Source organism: Moschus berezovskii, chromosome 22 (assembly GCF_049115385.1).
Source record: "Moschus berezovskii isolate FMDL1 chromosome 22, NW_MosBer_1.0, whole genome shotgun sequence".
NCBI classification, from domain to species: domain Eukaryota; kingdom Metazoa; phylum Chordata; class Mammalia; order Artiodactyla; family Moschidae; genus Moschus; species Moschus berezovskii.
Window position 1 is genome coordinate 9,969,180 of NC_142481.1, and position 17,632 is coordinate 9,986,811.

A 17,632-nucleotide genomic window follows, 5' to 3' on the forward strand; every position below is an offset into this window, starting at 1 on the left:
AGGGCAGACCGCGAGCAACAGCTTCATCATGGCGGCGGCCCACCACGTGGCAGACGCCACACCGTCCTCATCTCATCCCTCCCTTCCAGGGGCCTGATGGGTTCAGGTGAGGCTTCTGGAGGGAGAGGACTTCTTCAAGGACTCTAGAGCTGGGACGGCAGCCCAGTGTGCCCAGCTCCCAGCAGCGGGCTCGCCACAGTGCCATCTGTGCCACCGCCTCCGCCACGGCTGCTTTCCAGTCGGGCAGAATGGAGGGTGGAGGAGAGCGAGAACCTAGGCTCTGGGATTCTGGCCTTGTCAACGCTTCGGTGCCTCTCATTCGTTCATCATTTGACCTTTTAGGGCCAAATACCATAAATTGAAATTTGGGACAGACCTGAACCAGGGAGAGAAGAAGCCAGAACTGTCGGAACCAGGTACCCACACCAGCCTGATCCTCCCTGCATGCCTGCCCCCTGCAAACCGAGCGTGACAGAGCAGAGATGGACCCCTGAGTCTCAAATGCTCCACGGCGAGCCGGCTTGGCCGGGACCAGGAGTGGTTGGGTCTCACTCTTGGTGCCCTCCTGTCGGGGGGCAGGGGGTCGGGAAGGCCTGGGAGTCCTGCCCGCTGTCCCTTTGTCTGTCTGAGGCAGACAGACACACGAGGCCCCTGAGACTCGGAGTTCCTAGAAAGAGGCATCAGTTCACCATCGGGGGAAGTCAGGAGGGTGTTCCAGGTGGAGGGAGGAGGGTCCAGGAGCGCGGAGACGTGGAAAAGCGTGGTGTGTTCACAGTGTGAGGCTGACGGTGGCCGTTCTTCATGTCGGACGCCGACCACAGCGCCTTCTGCAAGGACAGGGGTCTGTGTTGACCGATGCGGTCCGGGCACCTAGCTGGCCACATAATAGATGCCCAATAAATATTCGATGAGGAAAGTAAACAGGCTGCCTCATTCAGTCCTCACAGCAGTCCCAAGAGGTGGGTGCTGTGATTGTTAACTTCGTTTCTCAGATGAGGAAACTGAGACTCAGAGAGGTGAACCTACTTGCTCAGGCCGCATAGCCAGGAAGTGGCCAAGGCGGACTAGGCCACAGTCGTCTGCCCGTTCGTTCCGAGCCCAGCCCGTTTCCTGTGGGGAGATAGCAGAGCAGAGTCTGAAGACAGCCCGGGGATAGTCTGAGGAGCGACCCAGAGGGACTAGAGAAGGGGAGGGCAGGGGAGAGGGAGGCTCCAGGCCCGCTCAGCAGGTGGCTCCGTAGTGATGACTTAGGTTTGAGGGTGAGGACAGGGCTGCTGGAGAAGGTGGTGGGCGCCTGGGTGGTGCCCTCGAGACAGCCCGCCTCCTTTCTCTCCACCCCTCAGTCTCCAATGGCCCCGTGGAGTCGGTCACCCTGGAGAACAGCCCGTTGGTGTGGAAGGAGGGGCGGCAGCTTCTCCGACAGTGAGTGCGCGCCGGGCCAGGGCGGAGGCTGGGCCGGGGAGATAAGCCCGGGGACGCCACAGTCCTTCCTGTCCCCATTGGGGACCGTGAGCTCTCAGGATCCCTGCTGGCTACAGCCGCAAGGGCCCATCACCCTGTGGGGGCGGAGCACAGGAAGACTCCTGGCAGGAGGCAGCTGTGGGGGACCCCCACACTTGGAAAGCAATCCCACATGCCCTTCCCCCACCAGGGGGTAACGTTAAAATTTTTTTGTTTTTAATTAGAGAGATATGTGTGTTTTAGAAAACTTGGGAAACAGGAAAACACAGAAAAGAACAAAAATCACTCACAATTCCACCACCCAGAAAATTTCATGCCCCTGTAAACACAGGCTTTCTTTTCTGTATGTATGTATTTGTGTGTGTGTGTTTTATAAAAGCAGGGGTTCCCCCTTCGCATTGTTTCATAAAGCGTTGCTTTTGTTAAGTGTTGTGAACATTTTTCTGCATACATTAGTTCTGTTGCATCATTTCAAGATCTTCTGTTATGTGGATAATCACAACTTCCTGTGGTCAGTCTCTTCTCGTGTATTTTGTTCAAGGCATTTTTTTAATAGTGTGACAAACACCAGGAAGCTAATTGTCCGTGTCCTTGATTTCTTTACGCTAAATGTTAGAGAGTGTAGTTGCAGTTGCTAGCTTAAAGGGCGTGCAGACAGTGATGACAGAAGGATTGTCCCAGGCGATACCAGGTACCTGTTATGTGCCCAGCACTGGGTTAAACACCTGGCACACAAGGATTCCTCACGTAAATCCCCAGGCAGTGTAACTGCTAGCGTTCCCCTCATTTTCACAGGTGAAAAAAATGAGGTGCAGAGAGGATATCTGTGCAGAAGGTCCCAGCTAATAAGTGGAGGGTCTGACGTGTGATCTTAGGAACCCATTCCCCAGAACCCAGCTCCTTCCACCCCACCTTCCCTGCCTCCTCCGCCTCTCCCTGGTGGTGGGGGCAGGGGAGCCTCAGATACACACGCACATGCCCAAGATGGTGTGTCTGTTGTTGCCCAAGGGGCAAGGTCACGGTCAACAGAAAAGGCTCTGTGGGAGCCCCCTGAGGACCAGCCAGGGACTCCTGTCTCCAGTGTTTTGAAGCCACAGATACCCATAATTGAATTTTTTCTGCCTTTTTGAGCCTTTAGGCCAGTCTCAGCTGGCTTCAGGTTTTGTAATCCTGGGGGTAATAAATGCCCGTGTGTAGAGTAAATGACAGAAGTTCCAGCTGATGTCCCTAATCTCACTTTGCAGAGGAGATCACTGCTCTGAACTTAGTGCGTTTCTGTCTAGGCCTGGTGTGGGGCGTGATACAAAATGTGTGTTTGTGTGTGGTCTGTCCTTAGAGGTGCGTTCTTTTTAATTTTCTACAAACACTTGAATTGTAAGGAATACCTAACTTACAGTTTCTGCTGTGCTATTCATTTAGCAGGCCCTCTCCTCCTTGGGCTTCCCAGGTGGCTCAGTGGTAAAGACCGCCTGCAGTGCAGGAGCCGTTAAGAGACATGGGTTCGATCCCTGGGTGGGGAAGATCCCCTGGAGAAGGGATGGCACCCTGCTTTAGTATCCTTGGACAGAGGAGCCTGGCGGACTAAGTTCCGTGGGCTCACAAGGGATCAGACGCAACTGAGCACGCAGTGAGCACTTGGCACTCTGCCTCGTTTATCCTGTGCCTAGTGTCCCGTCAGCCATCTACTTCCGTAGTCCTCATCAGCAGACGTGTGGGTCGGCCCCTGCCTTTAGGTCCCCCAAATGTACATTGTCTCTGCAAGCATCTGCGACAGCGCAATGTCCGTGTCGAAAGGCTTCCACCAGGAGTAGTCTTGAAGGGGAAGCAGCAGGGGCAGGGGAACACTTGTGTGAGATTTCAGTGTGTTGTTTTCAGTTGCTTCTTCAAAAAGGCTGGCCCAGTTTGCATCCGCCCCTGCGGTATAGAAAGGAGCCATGTGGTGCCTGACCCACCCCAGTTCCGCCTCCCCGGCCAACCTGTCCTGGTTCTGCCTCCCCGCAGGTACCTGGAAGAAGTTGGGTATACCGACACCATCCTGGATATGCGGTCCAAGCGCGTGCGTTCCCTTCTGGGCCGCTCCTTAGAGCTCAATGGGGCCGCCGAGCCCAGCGAAGGGGGCCCCAGGGCCCCGCCGCCCCCCGGGGGGCTCAGCGGCGGGGAGTCGCTGCTGGTGAAACAGATCGAGGAGCAGATCAAGAGGTGAGCTCTGGGGTCTGGAGGGTGTCTCCCCAATCCCACCCCCCGCCATGAGGCCGGTTCATGATCTGGGGTCGCGTCCTTCCTGGAGTGTATTGTGGGTTCCTCTGCTCCGGAACCCTCTGTCTGTCCCTTATGGGATGTGCAGGTTCTGTCCTGGGTCCCCCTGGGTGGCCCCCCCCCCCCCCGGCGTCACCTCCATGCTGCTGCGCTCCACAATTCCCCTCCGGCCCGGCCCTGCCAGAGGCTCCGGCTTGCGCGCTCCCCAGCAAATGCGGAGCCCCTGCTGAAGGCAGGCCCTGGGCCCACGCCAGGACCTGGGGGGCATAGCACGACACGTGGTGGCTGTCGTGGTGGCTGGGGGGCTCTCCTGTGTTCATTCTCTCATCAGTAGCTGTTGTTTGTCAGAGAATAACTAAATCGCTGATGACGCGAGGAGGTCTGTGAAAGGCAGTGAGAAAGCGGTGGGAGGGGCTTCCCTGCAGTCCAGTGGTTAAGACTTTCCCAGGTGGAGAGCTGAGATCCCACATGCCTCGCGGTCAAAAGCCCAAACATAAAACAGACGCAATATTCTAACAAAGTCAATAAAGACTTTTAAAATGATCTACATCAAAAAAGAAAAAAAAATCTTAATTTAAGAGAAAAAGAGAGACGGGAGAAGCAGTACTGCTTAGGACAGGATGACGTTTGGGCAGAGAACTGCATGGAGTGGAGGCCGAGCCAGCCGAGTAGCTGGGAGGGGAGTGTTCTCGGTAAAGGATCCAGGACAGGAGAGGGCTGGCATGCCCAGGAGCAGGCAAAGGCCAGCGTGGCGGCAGCGCTGCCAGCATGTGGTGCCTTGGTCTGTGGTGAGGCTGAAATCTCAGGAGTCCGATCACAGCGGGCCTCACGGGCCACGATGAGGAGCTTGGAGATAGGCTTGTGGTTTTGAGCCAGGGTGTGACATCATCTGATAGGTTTGGTCTTCTTCGAGATGGAGAGGCTGACCGAGGGCCGGGCTGGGAGCAGGGAGGGCGGGTTAGAGACTCCTGGAGACATCCAGGCCAGAGATGGTGGATGTCAGCGGTGGAGGGGTGAGGCCAGTTCGCTTCTCTGCGTGTTTTCAGCGGGAGCCGATGATAACAAAAGGACTGGCTGTGGGGGGAGAGGCAGAGAAACTGGGGTGACTGAAGGGTGGGGTCTGAGCAGCTGGGAGCAGCGCTGACCCAGATGGAGGAATTGGGTGGGGGGCTTCAAGGGGGCCATTCAGAACTAGTGGAGTGTGAGGCGTCTGTGTGAGCCCCTGTGGCGAGGGTAGGGGCAGCACTTGACTTGTAAATGTATCTCCCGTTCACCAGCACACAGGCGGGCTGGAAAACCGTGAGGCTGGGCAGTCACTGAGGCAGAGGATGTGGAGACGGCGCCAAGGAAGGAGCCCGTCCCATGTGTGGAGGCCCCGGAGGAGCAGGGGCCGGGCGGAGGCGGCTGGCGTGGGGAGGAAACCCCGAGCAGGGATGCTGGGAAGTGAGGGCTGGGGGCTGGACTGGCAGCCCAGGGGTGGGGGGTTTCTACTGAGTGGCACCTGTCTCGCCCGGGCAGCTGACACGAACGCTTGGAGCATCAGGTCGGTGGCAGCCTCCTTTCGAAAGGCCATTCGCGTTTATCTGAACTTCGAATTCTGCCCTCCTTTCTGCCCTGGAGTCACGTTTGGTGGCAAATGACTCCTTGGCTCAAACTTGTCGTCCCAAGGGAGCTACTCAACAGCAGGCCCGGAGGTGGATGGGCAGTGCTGTCTGGCGGTGGGGAGGGTGCAGGCCATGAGGGGCCCGAGCGGTCATGGGGTGACCGGTTCCGCTTTCCTGCCGCTGGGCGTGTCCCGCCATGCTCTACCCTGTGTGCGCATGGTCTGGCCGTGGTGACAGGGGCTGCGGAGTCGGCGGCGATCTCTCAGCCAGCTCTCTGACTTGGCACACTCAGGGGACGTGTGGTCAGGGTGGAGGGCTGGTCGGGAACTGCTCGGGGCAGGGGCAGAGCTCAGTGAGGTGTTCAGCCAGGGTGCGCCCAGCCGAGGCGGGGCTCCACGCCCTGTGCGGGGTCGGAGTCGAGGCTCCTCTGGGGTCGGGCTCCGGCCCCCCAGCCTCCGCGCACTTCCAGCCAAGCTTTGTCGTTCGGCAGGCCTGACACCCCCTCTGCCCCTGTCCTGGGCAGGAACGCGGCCGGCAAGGACGGCACGGAGCGCCTGGGTGGCTCGGTGCTGGAGCAGATCCCCTTCCTGCAGAACTGCGAGGACGAAGACAGTGACGAGGAAGACGAGCTGGACGGCGCGCAGCTCAAGAAGCCGCGCGTGAAGGTGAGCGCCGGCTGCCCAGGAGGAGCCCCAGGTGCAGAGGGCCTGGGGGTGCTCGGCCCGTCTGAGGGCTGCTGCATCCCTTCCCCTCAGCCCGTCTCCTGTCCAGCCACGCTGTGGCCTCTGGTCCCTTCCAAGGCTCCTCGATCGTTTCTGTCAGGGCAACCCCTTTCCCAACCGTACCCCTGTCATTCTCTCCACGTTCCCTCCTTGGGCTCTGACGTTTCCAGGAGGCCTTTTCTGAGTCACCCAGCCAGGCCAGCCCCAGGACGCCCTCTCATGGTGCGTTCTCCTTCCTGCCAGCCCAACCACAGTGGGACTTGGAAAGGTTCTGACACACCCCGGCTCTGTCTCCCGCAGTAGGCTGTGAGCTCCCCGAGCCAGGGGCTGGGTGGGTCTTTTCTGCTCTCTCCCAAGCACCCTTAGGGGATGTGGCCAAACCCCCAGCTTAGCTTGGAGTCAGGTTGGGGGTCTCTGGGGAGCACTTCATAGGATGGGAACGTCCGGTCTGCTGTTGGTGTTAGGACCCAGGCCCAGGGACACAGCTCACAGGGTAGAGTCCAGGCCTTCTCAGCTTGGCCTGGAAGTCGGGCTCCACCACGTTTCACCCCCGCTCCTGAACTGCCGGAGCCCAATGCTCCTGCCATCCTGATGGTGCTGTCCTTAGGCGGGGCCTGATCTCACCTGTCAGTGTAGGCCTTGTGGGCCAGGCTCTGTGCTGGCAGCAAGAACATGGAGACACTGAGGTCTGGTCCTTGCAGGGAGGAGCTTGTAGCCAGCAGTGGGCTTATAGGTAATCACGGGCAGGTTCACATGCCCATGAGGTGGGCCTGTGGGAGAGGAGACAGCCTCGGGGGCTTTCCTTGACCAGCTCTTCCCACCCGAACTCCAGCCCTCCCTGCTCAGACTCGCCTCAGACACCCCCTCCTCCAGAAAGCCTTCTCTAACTTGCCCTTGCTCCCCTTCTCCCCAGAGGGTCAGGAATCTCCTATGGGCTGCCCTGTCCTGACCAGGACCACCCTGGGTCCTCCCTGTCTGATGTCAGGCCTGTCCTGGCCTCCACTCCGTATCCAGGGCCCCCACCATGGCTCAGCGCAGGGTCCCACGCAGGTCAGGCGCTCAGTGACCGCACTGAGGGGAACAGAGCACTCGGAGCTGGAGCCCTGGCCCTGGAGTTCCAGGAAGAGCAGGGTGTTTCCAAGTCCAGAGCACCTGGTCCCTCCTGCCCCATCGTGGATTTCCACTCCTTTCTCAAGTTTCCCTCAGCCCCCTCTGGGAAACCTCCCCTCGCCCCTGCACTCCTGTTAGAAGTGCTCGCGTGCTCCCTGTAGCAGTCACTACCTCTGTCCCCACGTCTGTCCCACATCCCCTGTCAGGCGGCTCGCTATGCAAGTCTCACACTTCCCCAGGCCCCTGTCTCCACCAGCTGACCTTCGGTGGCCAGAACGAGATTCAGGAGTGCCTTCCAGAGTGGCCACTGGCCTGGCTCTATAACCGGGGGCATGTGATTCTCTTTGTCATGGTTTCGGCCATAGAGGCTGGTAGTCTGTTTCTGAGTTGTTGAGGAATTCATTAAAATGAGTCCTGGGAGTTCTCTGGCGGTCCAGTGGTTAGGACTCGGCACTTTCACTGCTGTGGCCCAGGTTCAGTCCCAGCTCAGGGAACTGCGATCCCATAAGCCACCACACGGCAGGGCCAAAAATAAATGAATAAGTAAATAAAATCTGTACGTTTGAAAAATAAATGAGCTCACACTGGGTAGATGCATGGCACTGACGGTCCCAGGCGGTGAGAGAGAAGCAAGGCCCCTCTCAGGGACCAAGCCCTGGGACGGAGTCACCCGCGCCCCGGAGGAGTTCACAGCCTGACTGAACCTGGTCCAGGCTGGGGACACTGAGGAGGGTTAAGGCTTCCTGGAAGAGGTGGTGTTTGAGTCCACTGGTCCCAGAGTCCTAGTGCTGAGGGCGGGCTGTGTCCTAAGCCAGCACCGAAAGCAGAACTCAGATATCCAGACGGTCTTTGAAAACTCTGAAACTCTCTTTAAGCGACGTAAGTGCAGTCTGTGAATTGCCAAGTACACAGCTCCCTCCCGGATGGCACTTGATGTAAAACATAGTGATGCTTAGGAAACGGGAGGCTAAAGGATTACGTGCAAGATGTCACTTCATGAGGCTGCATCTCAAAGGTGTCTGGTGGGAAAACGCAGGCGCGATGCTGCCCTGCAGTTCACAGGTCTGGGATGGGGTCCAAGCTTGTGACTGAGGAAAACGAGAGGATTTGGTTCTCAGCCCTGGTTACGACCGACTGTGGGAAAACTCAGCAGACTCTGTATTCATTCGCCCAGCATTCTGTTTCTCAGAAGGGAAGAACTGGGGTGTTTTCTTATTCTAAAAGTAGCTCCTGCTTATTATATAAGAAAACAAAAATGCAGCCAGTATAGGAAGTTATCAGGAAGACTTGGAGAGCCCCCAGGTAACCTCACACTCCAAAGCTTGTCTTTGATGTATGTGGAATGGCTTGGACCTGGGGCAAGGGGCTTCACTCTGCTCAGCCTCAGTTTCCTAAATCTGTAATATGGGACTAATAATGAGAAGAGTGGTAACTGTTCGTGGGTTTGTGAAATCATGTGCGCGAAGCTGGTTTGGAGCACTGAGTAACCCAGAGAGGCTGGCACTGTGGCGCATGTCCATCGCCATTACTGTCATGCCCACGGATCTGATCTCACTCTGCAGTGTCTGCTTCCACACCCGTACACCCATACACCCAAATATAGCTTCCCTCGCCCCCGATACAGGTTGTCATATTATCTGACGTATTTTCATGAGAAGTGTACTGGCCTGGGAGGCAGGGCATGGGGGAGCAGGAACAGCCTGAGCGAAAGCAGCAGGGCCCTGTGTGGGGGTCACTGCAGGCAGCATCAAAAGGGGTCTCCAGAGCCAGGCTGGGGGGCTGGCATGCCCCGGAGCCCTAGAGGCACAGCCCCGAGGGCTTCCAGTAGAGGGAGCACGGCGTCAGGGTGTGGGACTGGGGGCTGCAGCCAGGAACGCTGGTTGCTCTGCTCTGGGAGACTAAGTGGGCTGGGGCCCTGACCTCTCTCTGGTGGTCTCCACGCCCCAGCTGCCATCCAAGGCCCTGGTTCCTGAGATGGAGGACGACGACGAGGATGACTCAGAGGACGCCATCAACGAGTTTGATTTCCTGGGCTCGGGAGAGGATGGGGAGGGCTCTCCAGACCCGCGGCGATGCGCTGGAGAGGGGACCCACCATGAACTGGGTGAGTTGGGGGTTTCCTGGCCGGCCTTCCTCTCTGCGGGCGCACACTGCCGCCTGCAGCCTGCAGCTGCTTCCTGCCCCAGGGTCCCCACCGGATGGATACACTTCCTGAGAGAGTGGCCCTGGAGAGCTGGAGGCTGCACCACTGTGGCCAGGCCCTCTCCCCTTCCCTGGAAAATCTCAGGGGGTCACAGGCAGGCCTGGCTCTTCCTGAGGCAGGGCCTGCAGCCCTCCACCCCCAGCCAGTTGTTGGCTGACCTGGGGGGATTGGGAGGGGAGGGGGAACAGGATGCAGACCCGGCGTGGGGGAGGTGGGGGCTGCGCTTCCTGTCCTGTGACTCTGAGCTCTGAGGCCCCTGGGGTCACGTAGGATGGCGGGGGACTGAGGCCATGGAGGGTCCCCTCTCCATCTATCTCCTCTGCCTGTCCCTCACCCCCACTCGGAGCCCAGGGCTCTCCAGCCCCCCAACAGTGGCAGGAGAGCACCCTCCCCACGTGGCTGAGTGGCCAGTCAGTGACACCCGCCTATCTGCGCCCTGTACCTTCAGAAAGCCGGCGGGTCAAACTCCAGGGGATCTTGGCTGACCTTCGGGATGTGGATGGGCTGCCCCCCAAAGTGACCGGCCCGCCTCCCGGCACCCCCCAGCCCCGGCCCCACGAAGGTAAGCGGCCCCTGCACCCTGGCCCAGTCCTGAGGGGCCCACGGCAGAGGGAGGCTGCAGAAGCTAAGCCCCGGGCTTCTGTGTCCTCGGGGTTGAGGCCCAGCCTCTGGTCTGCAGCCTCCCTGTCCCAGAAGCTCGTCTGTCTGTCTCTGTCTCCCTCTCTTTTTGTTTGTCCTGCCCTGTCTGTCTGTCTGGCTCCCCCTGTCCCTTTCTTTCCAGCTGTGATTCTTGATCTTGCCCTCCCCCTGCCTCTCTGTCTCCCTTCTCACCTCTCTCCGCCTCTCTCTGTCTCTCTCCCCCTGCCCCTCTCTGCCCCCTCCCTCCCCTCTCCATACCAGGTTCCTTTGGCTTCTCCTCAGACGTTTTCATCATGGACACTATCGGGGGCGGGGAGGTGAGCCTGGGGGACTTGGCAGATCTCACCGTCACCAACGACAACGACCTCAGCTGTGATGTAAGTCCTTGGGGTGCCCCACCCCTCACAGGCCCCCCCCAGGCGTCCGGCGCAACACCGGGACTGGCTGAGCTCTGGCCGGGTGCCTGCCTGCACCCAGCCCCTCACACGGCAGGACAATGTGAGATCATTCGCCAGCTCACCCTGTGTCACAGGGGTGCCGATGCAGACGGGCGCTGGGACTTGACGGGGTCACCGAGGTGCCTGGCCTAGCAGGCTCTGGGGCCTAGGTTTCAGTTGTGCTGCCAGGCTGCTCCTGTCAGCGACGCTCCTTCCCACCCCAGGCTTGCATGCGCCTCACATCCAGGACCCACCATGGGCGCGAAGCAGGGGCAAAGGGGTGCTGAGTCCAAATACAGCATCAGAGGCAGCGGGTGCCTTTGGGCTGGGGCAGAGCAGGTAGGAGTCTGTGCAGGAGGCGGGGATTGTGGACAGGAAGCTGACCTCCAGCCACAAAACAAAACAAAATCAGGCTGATCTGGTATGAGTGGAGGCTAGCGGGGCTGTGGGGCTGGAATGCAGAGAGACCTCAGGGGTAGTGTCCTGAGCCTGAGATCTGTGGCCAGGCCGCTGCCTCTCCGGACGTCTCTGAAGTGGGCGCGTATGAGCTCGTTCCTGTGGTAGGACACTCACCGCAGCTTCCAGTGAGGCTCCGGGTGGTTGGTGATCTCAGCCAGCCTAGGCACTCTGGGAGGGCAGGGGCGGAGGATGGGTGGGGAGAGTTTGAGCAAGAAGATGCAGGGTTCTTCTGCTCCCCCAAAATGAAATGAAGACACCCCCCTCCCCCGGGGCTGCATATGCATGAGGGGGTAGACCCTCTAGTCTCCTGAACAACTGTGGCAGAAGCGATGACCTCAAGGGACAGAGCCCAGATGTGGAGGTCTGTCGGGGTGCACCCCGTCTTAGGGCAGGGTACTGAGGCTTGCCTGACAGTCTGCTCGTCTCCTTTCCCCAGGGGCCCTCCCTGGGTCCCTTCCCTCGAGAGCGACACCACAGTCCATGAGGCCCTCTGTGGTGTCTCGGGGACTCTCCCCCAGAGGCCTGTGGACTCTGCTCCCTGGTCTCTCCCACCCGGGGTGTGCTGGTGCCCTTCTCCACTCCCCGCATCGGGTCTGCCTCCCCGCACTGGGACCTCCTCCCGCCTCTCTCTGCAGCCACTCTCTTCCCCAGTCCAGCGCCCCCGCCATGGAGCAGCCAAAACAACCTGGGCCATTCCCCTGCTCTAAACCCTCCCGAGGGGCCCCGTCCCTGAGAAGGAGCAGCAGGTTCCTGAGTGTGGGCCAGCCCTCCAGGCCCTCCCCTGCTGCTCTCCCTCACTCGCTGCATCCCTGGCCCCCTCTCAGCTCAAGGTCCGCCTTTGCTCCCTTTGCCTCAGGGACTTTCCGCTCTCTCTCCCCTTCATTGACCTGGTAACGTCCTGATCACACGTTGGTTCCCCAGGAAAGCCTCACTGGCCCGCACAGATGAGGACGGGCTGCCCGGCGCCTCCTCTCAGTGCATCTGAAATTCATGGCACTGCTTGCTAGTCGTCTCTGTGATGGAGACGATCTCTGACCATCTCCCCCAGGCTCCCCCTGAACGGGACACCCCAGTGCTTGGGCTCACTGTTGCCTCCTCAGGAGCCAGCACGGGCCCTGTGCACTGCAGGAACTCACTGAGCGAGTGACGGGGCGCTGCGGGTAGGCGGGCGGGCAGGAAGTGGCCGGCCGGGGCCAAAGGCTCGTGTGTGCTGCGTGCCGCTTCATGTGGGGCTGGGTGTGGGGACTGCCGGCCGGGATGGGCAGACCCTGAGGCAGCTCCGCCACCCCAGCTGTCTGACAGCAAAGACGCCTTCAAGAAGACCTGGAACCCCAAGTTCACCCTCCGCTCCCACTACGACGGCATCCGCTCCCTGGCTTTCCACCACAGCCAGTCGGCTTTGCTCACCGCTTCCGAGGACGGCACGCTCAAGCTCTGGAACCTGCAGAAGGCAGTCACCGCCAAGAAGTGAGGGCAGCAGCCCCGGGGTGGAGGGCTGGGGGGGGGGGCGTCTGGGCATGGGGGCGCGGGGTGACCCCTGGCTCTTCTGCCTGCCCACAGGAACGCTGCGCTAGACGTGGAGCCTATCCATGCCTTCCGGGCTCACAGGTAGGGAAGTGCCCCTGCCCCTGTGGCAGCCTGCCCCCAGCCCGCTCACTGCCATCCTGGGGGCCAGGGCAGACGGCAGGGCGGCCAAAAGGCTCCAGGTCCCTGTGACCATCTGCACATGCCCCACCCGCTCCTGGCACCCTGCAGACTTCCAGTGCCCCGCAGCCAGTTCTTGGCACAGCCTTTAGAGGAGTTGGGGGAGGCTGGGGGCGGGCAGCTAGCCTGGGTGGCCCAAGCAGAGGTCCAGATGCTGGGTTCCTTTTCAGCAGCCTTGAAATATGCTAGTGGTGCACCCTCAGGTCCCGTTGAGGGGAGGAGGCGAGCCCGGAGTGTCTGGTCCCCCCCTTCACCCCGCCTCGGTATCCTCCAGGGGCCCCGTGTTGGCCGTGGCCATGGGCAGCCACAGTGAATACTGTTACAGTGGTGGGGCAGACGCCCGCATCCACAGCTGGAAGATTCCAGACCTCAACATGGACCCCTACGACGGTTACGGTGAGGACCACTCCCTCCCATCTTCCTTCCCCCACCCACCTGCCCCCGGGGGCCTCTTGGTCCCTTAGCACCTGGACTTCACACTTCGAGAACTCAGGAGGGAACGCCAAGGGCTCCCCCTCTGGTGAAGCCAGGACCCAGGTGATTCAGCACGTGACCGAGGGTCAGATGAGAGGAGGCAGTGAGGGGCCAGTGGGTGAGCGGTGCACAGAGAGGCTCACTGGGGTGGAGCTTTGGGACAAAGCCAGGCAAAGGCATGGTGGGCCCTGGTAGCACTCCGCAGTCTCTGCCTGCATCTGTGTGGTGGAGCGGAGGAGGCAGGGAAGGGGAGATGGAGACGCTAGCTGGGCCGGGCTGCAGGTTTAATATTAAGTGGAGTAGTGAGCAGACCGTCCCCTTTGTTCAGTGTTTGTGTCCCTGCTCTCTGACACCTCTTTTGATAATGCTTTTGATCACACACTTGGTTCTATGCCGCAGTGTGTCGGGGCAGAGTTTGGGGATCTGTCTCCTCTCAGGATCGTCTCACCCCGTCAAAGGTCTGGGGCCAGCCCCAGGCAGTGTCTGCTCTTCGCCTAGCAGGCTGTCACATTTTGGGTGTCATCAGGGCCCAGCCAGAGCACCCCATGTGGACCTGAGTGACCAGGGAGGCCATAGTGGGAATGACCAGAGGGCTTTGGAGGAGAGAGGGGCAAGACAAGACCACGGGGACAGAGGGTGGGGCTGACTCCAGGGGCCAAGCTGCAGAAGTCTTGCCCTTGTCCCCTTAACTGAGTCCTAAAAGGTACATCCCAAGCAGGGCTTTGTGCCAGGCATTGTCACGGGCCTAGGGGAACGGCAGCGAGCCAGATAATCCCTGCCTCTGGAGCTTCCACCCTGGGGGCGTTGAAAGCCTGAAAGCTTTGCAGAACAGCCGGCCTGCGCTCAGAGCCTGAGCAGCTCTGAGGGCATGAGGACGGGGCTGACTCGGCAAAGCCGGGGCAGCCCGGCTGCCCGAGCTGCGGCGGGGCTGCGGCCCTGATGCAGCCCTCTCCTCCCTCCGGCGGCTCCAGACCCGAGCGTGTTGAGCCGCGTCCTCCAGGGCCACGGGGATGCGGTGTGGGGCCTGACCTTCAGCCCCGCTTCCCAGCGCCTGGCCTCCTGCTCCGCCGACGGCTCCATCCGCATCTGGGACCCCTGCAGCAGCGGCCCGACCTGCCTCTGCACCTTCTCCACAGCCAGCGGTGAGGGGTGGGGTGGGCCATACACTTGGGGTGGAGGCCCCCAGAGGAGGGCCACTCCTGACGAGGGCCCAGGCTTCCCACTGCAGGGCAGGAGTGGGGCTGTTGGCAGCCTTCCATCCCCTCTGCCTTCAGATCACGGGACCCCCACCTCAGTGGCCTTCACCAGCACCGAGCCTGCCCACATCGTGGCCTCCTTCCGTTCTGGCGACACCGTCCTGTATGACCTGGAGGCTGGCAGTGCCCTCCTCACGCTGGACTCCCGGGGGAACAGCGGTAAGGGGGTGCCCAGGGCCGGGGGCTGAGGTCTGAATGGCTCCAGGGCCCCAGTTTCTCCTGGGGCTTTGGTGACCTGTCGCCCAGTCAGTGGACGGTGGCTGCCCTGTCCTCTGTGGGGCTCCATGCAGGATGAGATCAAGTCCCAGTCACTGTGCCCTTATGGACAGCTCCGGAGGGCTTGGGGGAGAGACATCCCCGGGGACTCCCCTGTGGGCCGCTTGGTGGGGCGGAAGCACTGCCTTCATGGTCGTCGTCCCTCCTGCTTGCCCCAGGGCCACGCAGTGTCCACGGCACAGATGGAGAAGCCTTGGGCCCTGGAGGGAGCGGCGGGGGCGCCCCGCCCTCCTCGCGTCTCGGCAGAGGACAGAGATGGGACGGCGGCTCTCCTTTGTCTTTGTCCCTCCTGGTTCCCTGATTCCGCGCCCCCTTGACTTCTGCTTTCTCTCCTTTTCAGGCCCAACCCAGATCAACCAGGTGGTGAGTCACCCCAGCCAGCCCCTCACCATCACCGCCCATGACGACAGAGGCATCCGTTTTCTGGACAACCGCACAGGTGAGGCCCAGCTTCCCCGGCCCCCGCTGACCTGTGCTGGTGGGGGGCAGGGGTCAGCCCAGCTTAGATGGGGAGATTGGTCAGTTTACCTTGGAGGCTCAGTGTAACCCGCTAGCCCCTGCACCTTTCCAGGTTGGGCACAGAGTGGAAAAGGAATCTGTCGCCCACCCTCTCTCCCTGCAGGGAAATCGGTGCACTCCATGGTCGCCCACCTGGATGCGGTCACCTGCCTCGCCGTGGACCCCAACGGTGTCTTCCTGATGTCGGGAAGTAAGTCGTGAGCCTCCTGGCCCCTCAGGAGTGAGGGCTCGCACCCTTCCTGGCAGGAGGGGGAGAGGAGTGCTCGGGGGCTCCCTGAGGCCAGGGCGCTGGTGGGAGTGCTGTCCGAGCAGGGATCAGGAGCCCCTCTGTGGCTGGTTAGAGTGGTCACGGGGGTGGGGACACTGGAGCCATGGTAAGGTGCGCTCCCACACGGCCCTGTTGCATTTGGAACTGGTTGGAACTGCAGCCCCCATTGCACACATGTGGAAACTGGGTCTAGAGAAGTCGCTTCACTTGATCACAGCCCAGCGGCTTGCAGGAACTGATGATCAGGCCTATCTGACTCTGTCCCCGCAAGACAGGGGACTGTTAGCAGTTGGGGCACCTGCCGTTTGTGGATAAAGACACCAAGCCCCAGTGACCGCAAGGCTGCTCCTCAGTGGCGTGGCTGGGACTCGGGTGGATGGAGAAGGGGCTGAAACTCCCCAGGGGGTGAAGGGGGTGCACTGGCCTGACCAGAGCCCACCCGGCCCTGGGATGTCAGCAAATGCGTGCATGCACAGAGGCACAAACCATGGGAGCGGAAGGCGGGGTGGCCCAGGATGGTTCAGCTGTCTCCAGGGAGGCCGGGTTCAGGAGGCGGGTCTGGGCGGGGAGCTGAGGGACCCGGAGCTGCTGGGCGACAGCCCCTCCTCCCGCACCTGCACAGGCCATGACTGCTCGCTGCGTCTGTGGAGCCTGGACAACAAGACGTGCGTTCAGGAGATCACGGCCCACCGCAAGAAGCATGAGGAGGCCATCCACGCGGTCGCCTGCCACCCTAGCAAGGCCCTCATCGCCAGCGCAGGCGCCGACGCCCTGGCCAAGGTCTTCGTATGATGCCCACCTGGCCCCCAGCCCAGACCACCACGATGGCTGGGGGGCGGGGCCAGGCAGTGGGACTGAGGTGAGGGGATGGAGGGAGGGAAGCTTGGGTTGGGAGGGCAGAAGCCCCGGCACCCTCACTCCCGCCTGGCATTTCCGGAGGGTGCCAAATCCCAACACCCTAGCTGGGATGCTCTGCGAGAATTGCCAGGCTGTCCCCCAGGCGTTCAGAAGGGCTGGAACTGCCTGACCTCTGGCACCCTCGAGACTGTGGTCCAGCTTCCCCTCCCCTCTGTCTCCCACAGGTGACTCCCGGCCTCGGTCTGGAGGCCCCGAGGCCCTGCCGCCTCCTGCTTGCCTTGGGGCCTGGTGGTGCTATTGGCCCTCTCCCCAGGAGGCCCTTCCCGCGGCCTCCCACCGGGTGCGGCCTCCTTCAGGAATCGCCCTCCAGCGTGGTCTCTGGGAATTCTCCCTTTACCCTGGCACCCACTCCGGGTCTCTGAGCCTCCTTCTCGGGAGACGCACATCCAGGCCTGGGTGTCCTTGGGGCTCAACTTTTCCAAGACGCCAGAAGGTGCCGGGTTCTCTTTTGGAACCCCTGACTGCTCCTCTCCACCCCCCTGGCCCCGGGTGGGAGCCGAGCAGGAGGCGCCCCCACGCCCCTGCTCTGGGTCTGCTGGGGCCCTGGAGCCAGCTGCAGGTCGGGATCGTCCTCCCTGCGGGGGCCTCCCCCACTCCCCACCAGCGTGCCCAGTAATCCCCCTCCCCTCCAGGTCCCTCAGCACAGCTTTCCAGACACTACCCAGCGCCGCCAGGGCCAGTAACTGCCTGGGGAGCAGGTGATGCCCTCGGGGGAGCACCCGACCCTACCTCCCCCAACACTCCTCCAAGGGCAGCCCCCCAAACCCCCATGGGGGGAGAGATAGCCTTCTCTTGCCCCTCCGCAGGGCATGGAGGGTGGAGTGGGGTCACCTGGGCCCCCCATAACTCCCTGTATATCTGTATAAATAAATGGGATTTTAATGGAGCCCCCCCCCCATGTTGTTATCACTGTGTGATAGTCTGTCCGTTTCTGCTCCTGACCCTTCACTCTCTTCCTCTATTTATTTCGCTCTGTTTTGGGTTCCACCCTGTGCCCCCAGGCCCCCGTCCCAGGTTCCTGTTTATAAGCCCCATCCCCTCTGCCCCGACTTGTACGTGAAACTTGTCTCAATAAACCCTTTGGAGTAAGATGGGTGGCAGTGCTGACTGTCGAGGGGACCGGGGACTTTCGGGGAGGAGTCACCGGCTCTGCCAGGGGTGGGTGGAGCTTGGAGAGAGGAGATAGGATGGGTTGGGGTTTTGTGGTAGGGTTGTGGGGGCAGAGCTTGGGCGGGGTGTGGGTGGAGGGACGGAAGTTGGGGCACAGGACCGAATCTCCCCATGCCCCTCCTTTCGGTCCCTAAGCGCTCCCTCCCCAGGGGCTTG

At 61.0% G+C, this 17,632-nt stretch overlaps 1 protein-coding gene across 4 annotated transcripts in view; it reads left to right on the plus strand.

Annotated features, from left to right (window-relative positions):
* STRN4 (striatin 4) overlaps positions 1–17,395 on the plus strand; it is a 24,816-nt gene extending 7,421 nt beyond the window's left edge. The window contains exons 3-18 of one of the 4 annotated variants that reach the window (XM_055411780.2): positions 343–416; positions 1,344–1,422; positions 3,463–3,660; positions 5,812–5,986; positions 9,101–9,257; positions 9,805–9,918; positions 10,257–10,372; positions 12,183–12,358; positions 12,452–12,499; positions 12,870–12,991; positions 14,041–14,211; positions 14,344–14,484; positions 14,942–15,040; positions 15,224–15,310; positions 16,011–16,247; positions 16,471–17,395. In XM_055411780.2, coding sequence (XP_055267755.1) covers positions 343–416; positions 1,344–1,422; positions 3,463–3,660; positions 5,812–5,986; positions 9,101–9,257; positions 9,805–9,918; positions 10,257–10,372; positions 12,183–12,358; positions 12,452–12,499; positions 12,870–12,991; positions 14,041–14,211; positions 14,344–14,484; positions 14,942–15,040; positions 15,224–15,310; positions 16,011–16,180 — 1,927 coding nt within the window. In that variant the 3' untranslated portion in view covers positions 16,181–16,247; positions 16,471–17,395. The remainder of the gene's footprint in view (positions 1–342; positions 417–1,343; positions 1,423–3,462; positions 3,661–5,811; positions 5,987–9,100; positions 9,258–9,804; positions 9,919–10,256; positions 10,373–12,182; positions 12,359–12,451; positions 12,500–12,869; positions 12,992–14,040; positions 14,212–14,343; positions 14,485–14,941; positions 15,041–15,223; positions 15,311–16,010; positions 16,248–16,470) is intronic. The other 3 variants (XM_055411781.2, XM_055411782.2, XM_055411783.2) reach the window with 3 other exon arrangements.
* Positions 17,396–17,632: the final 237 nt, after the last annotated feature.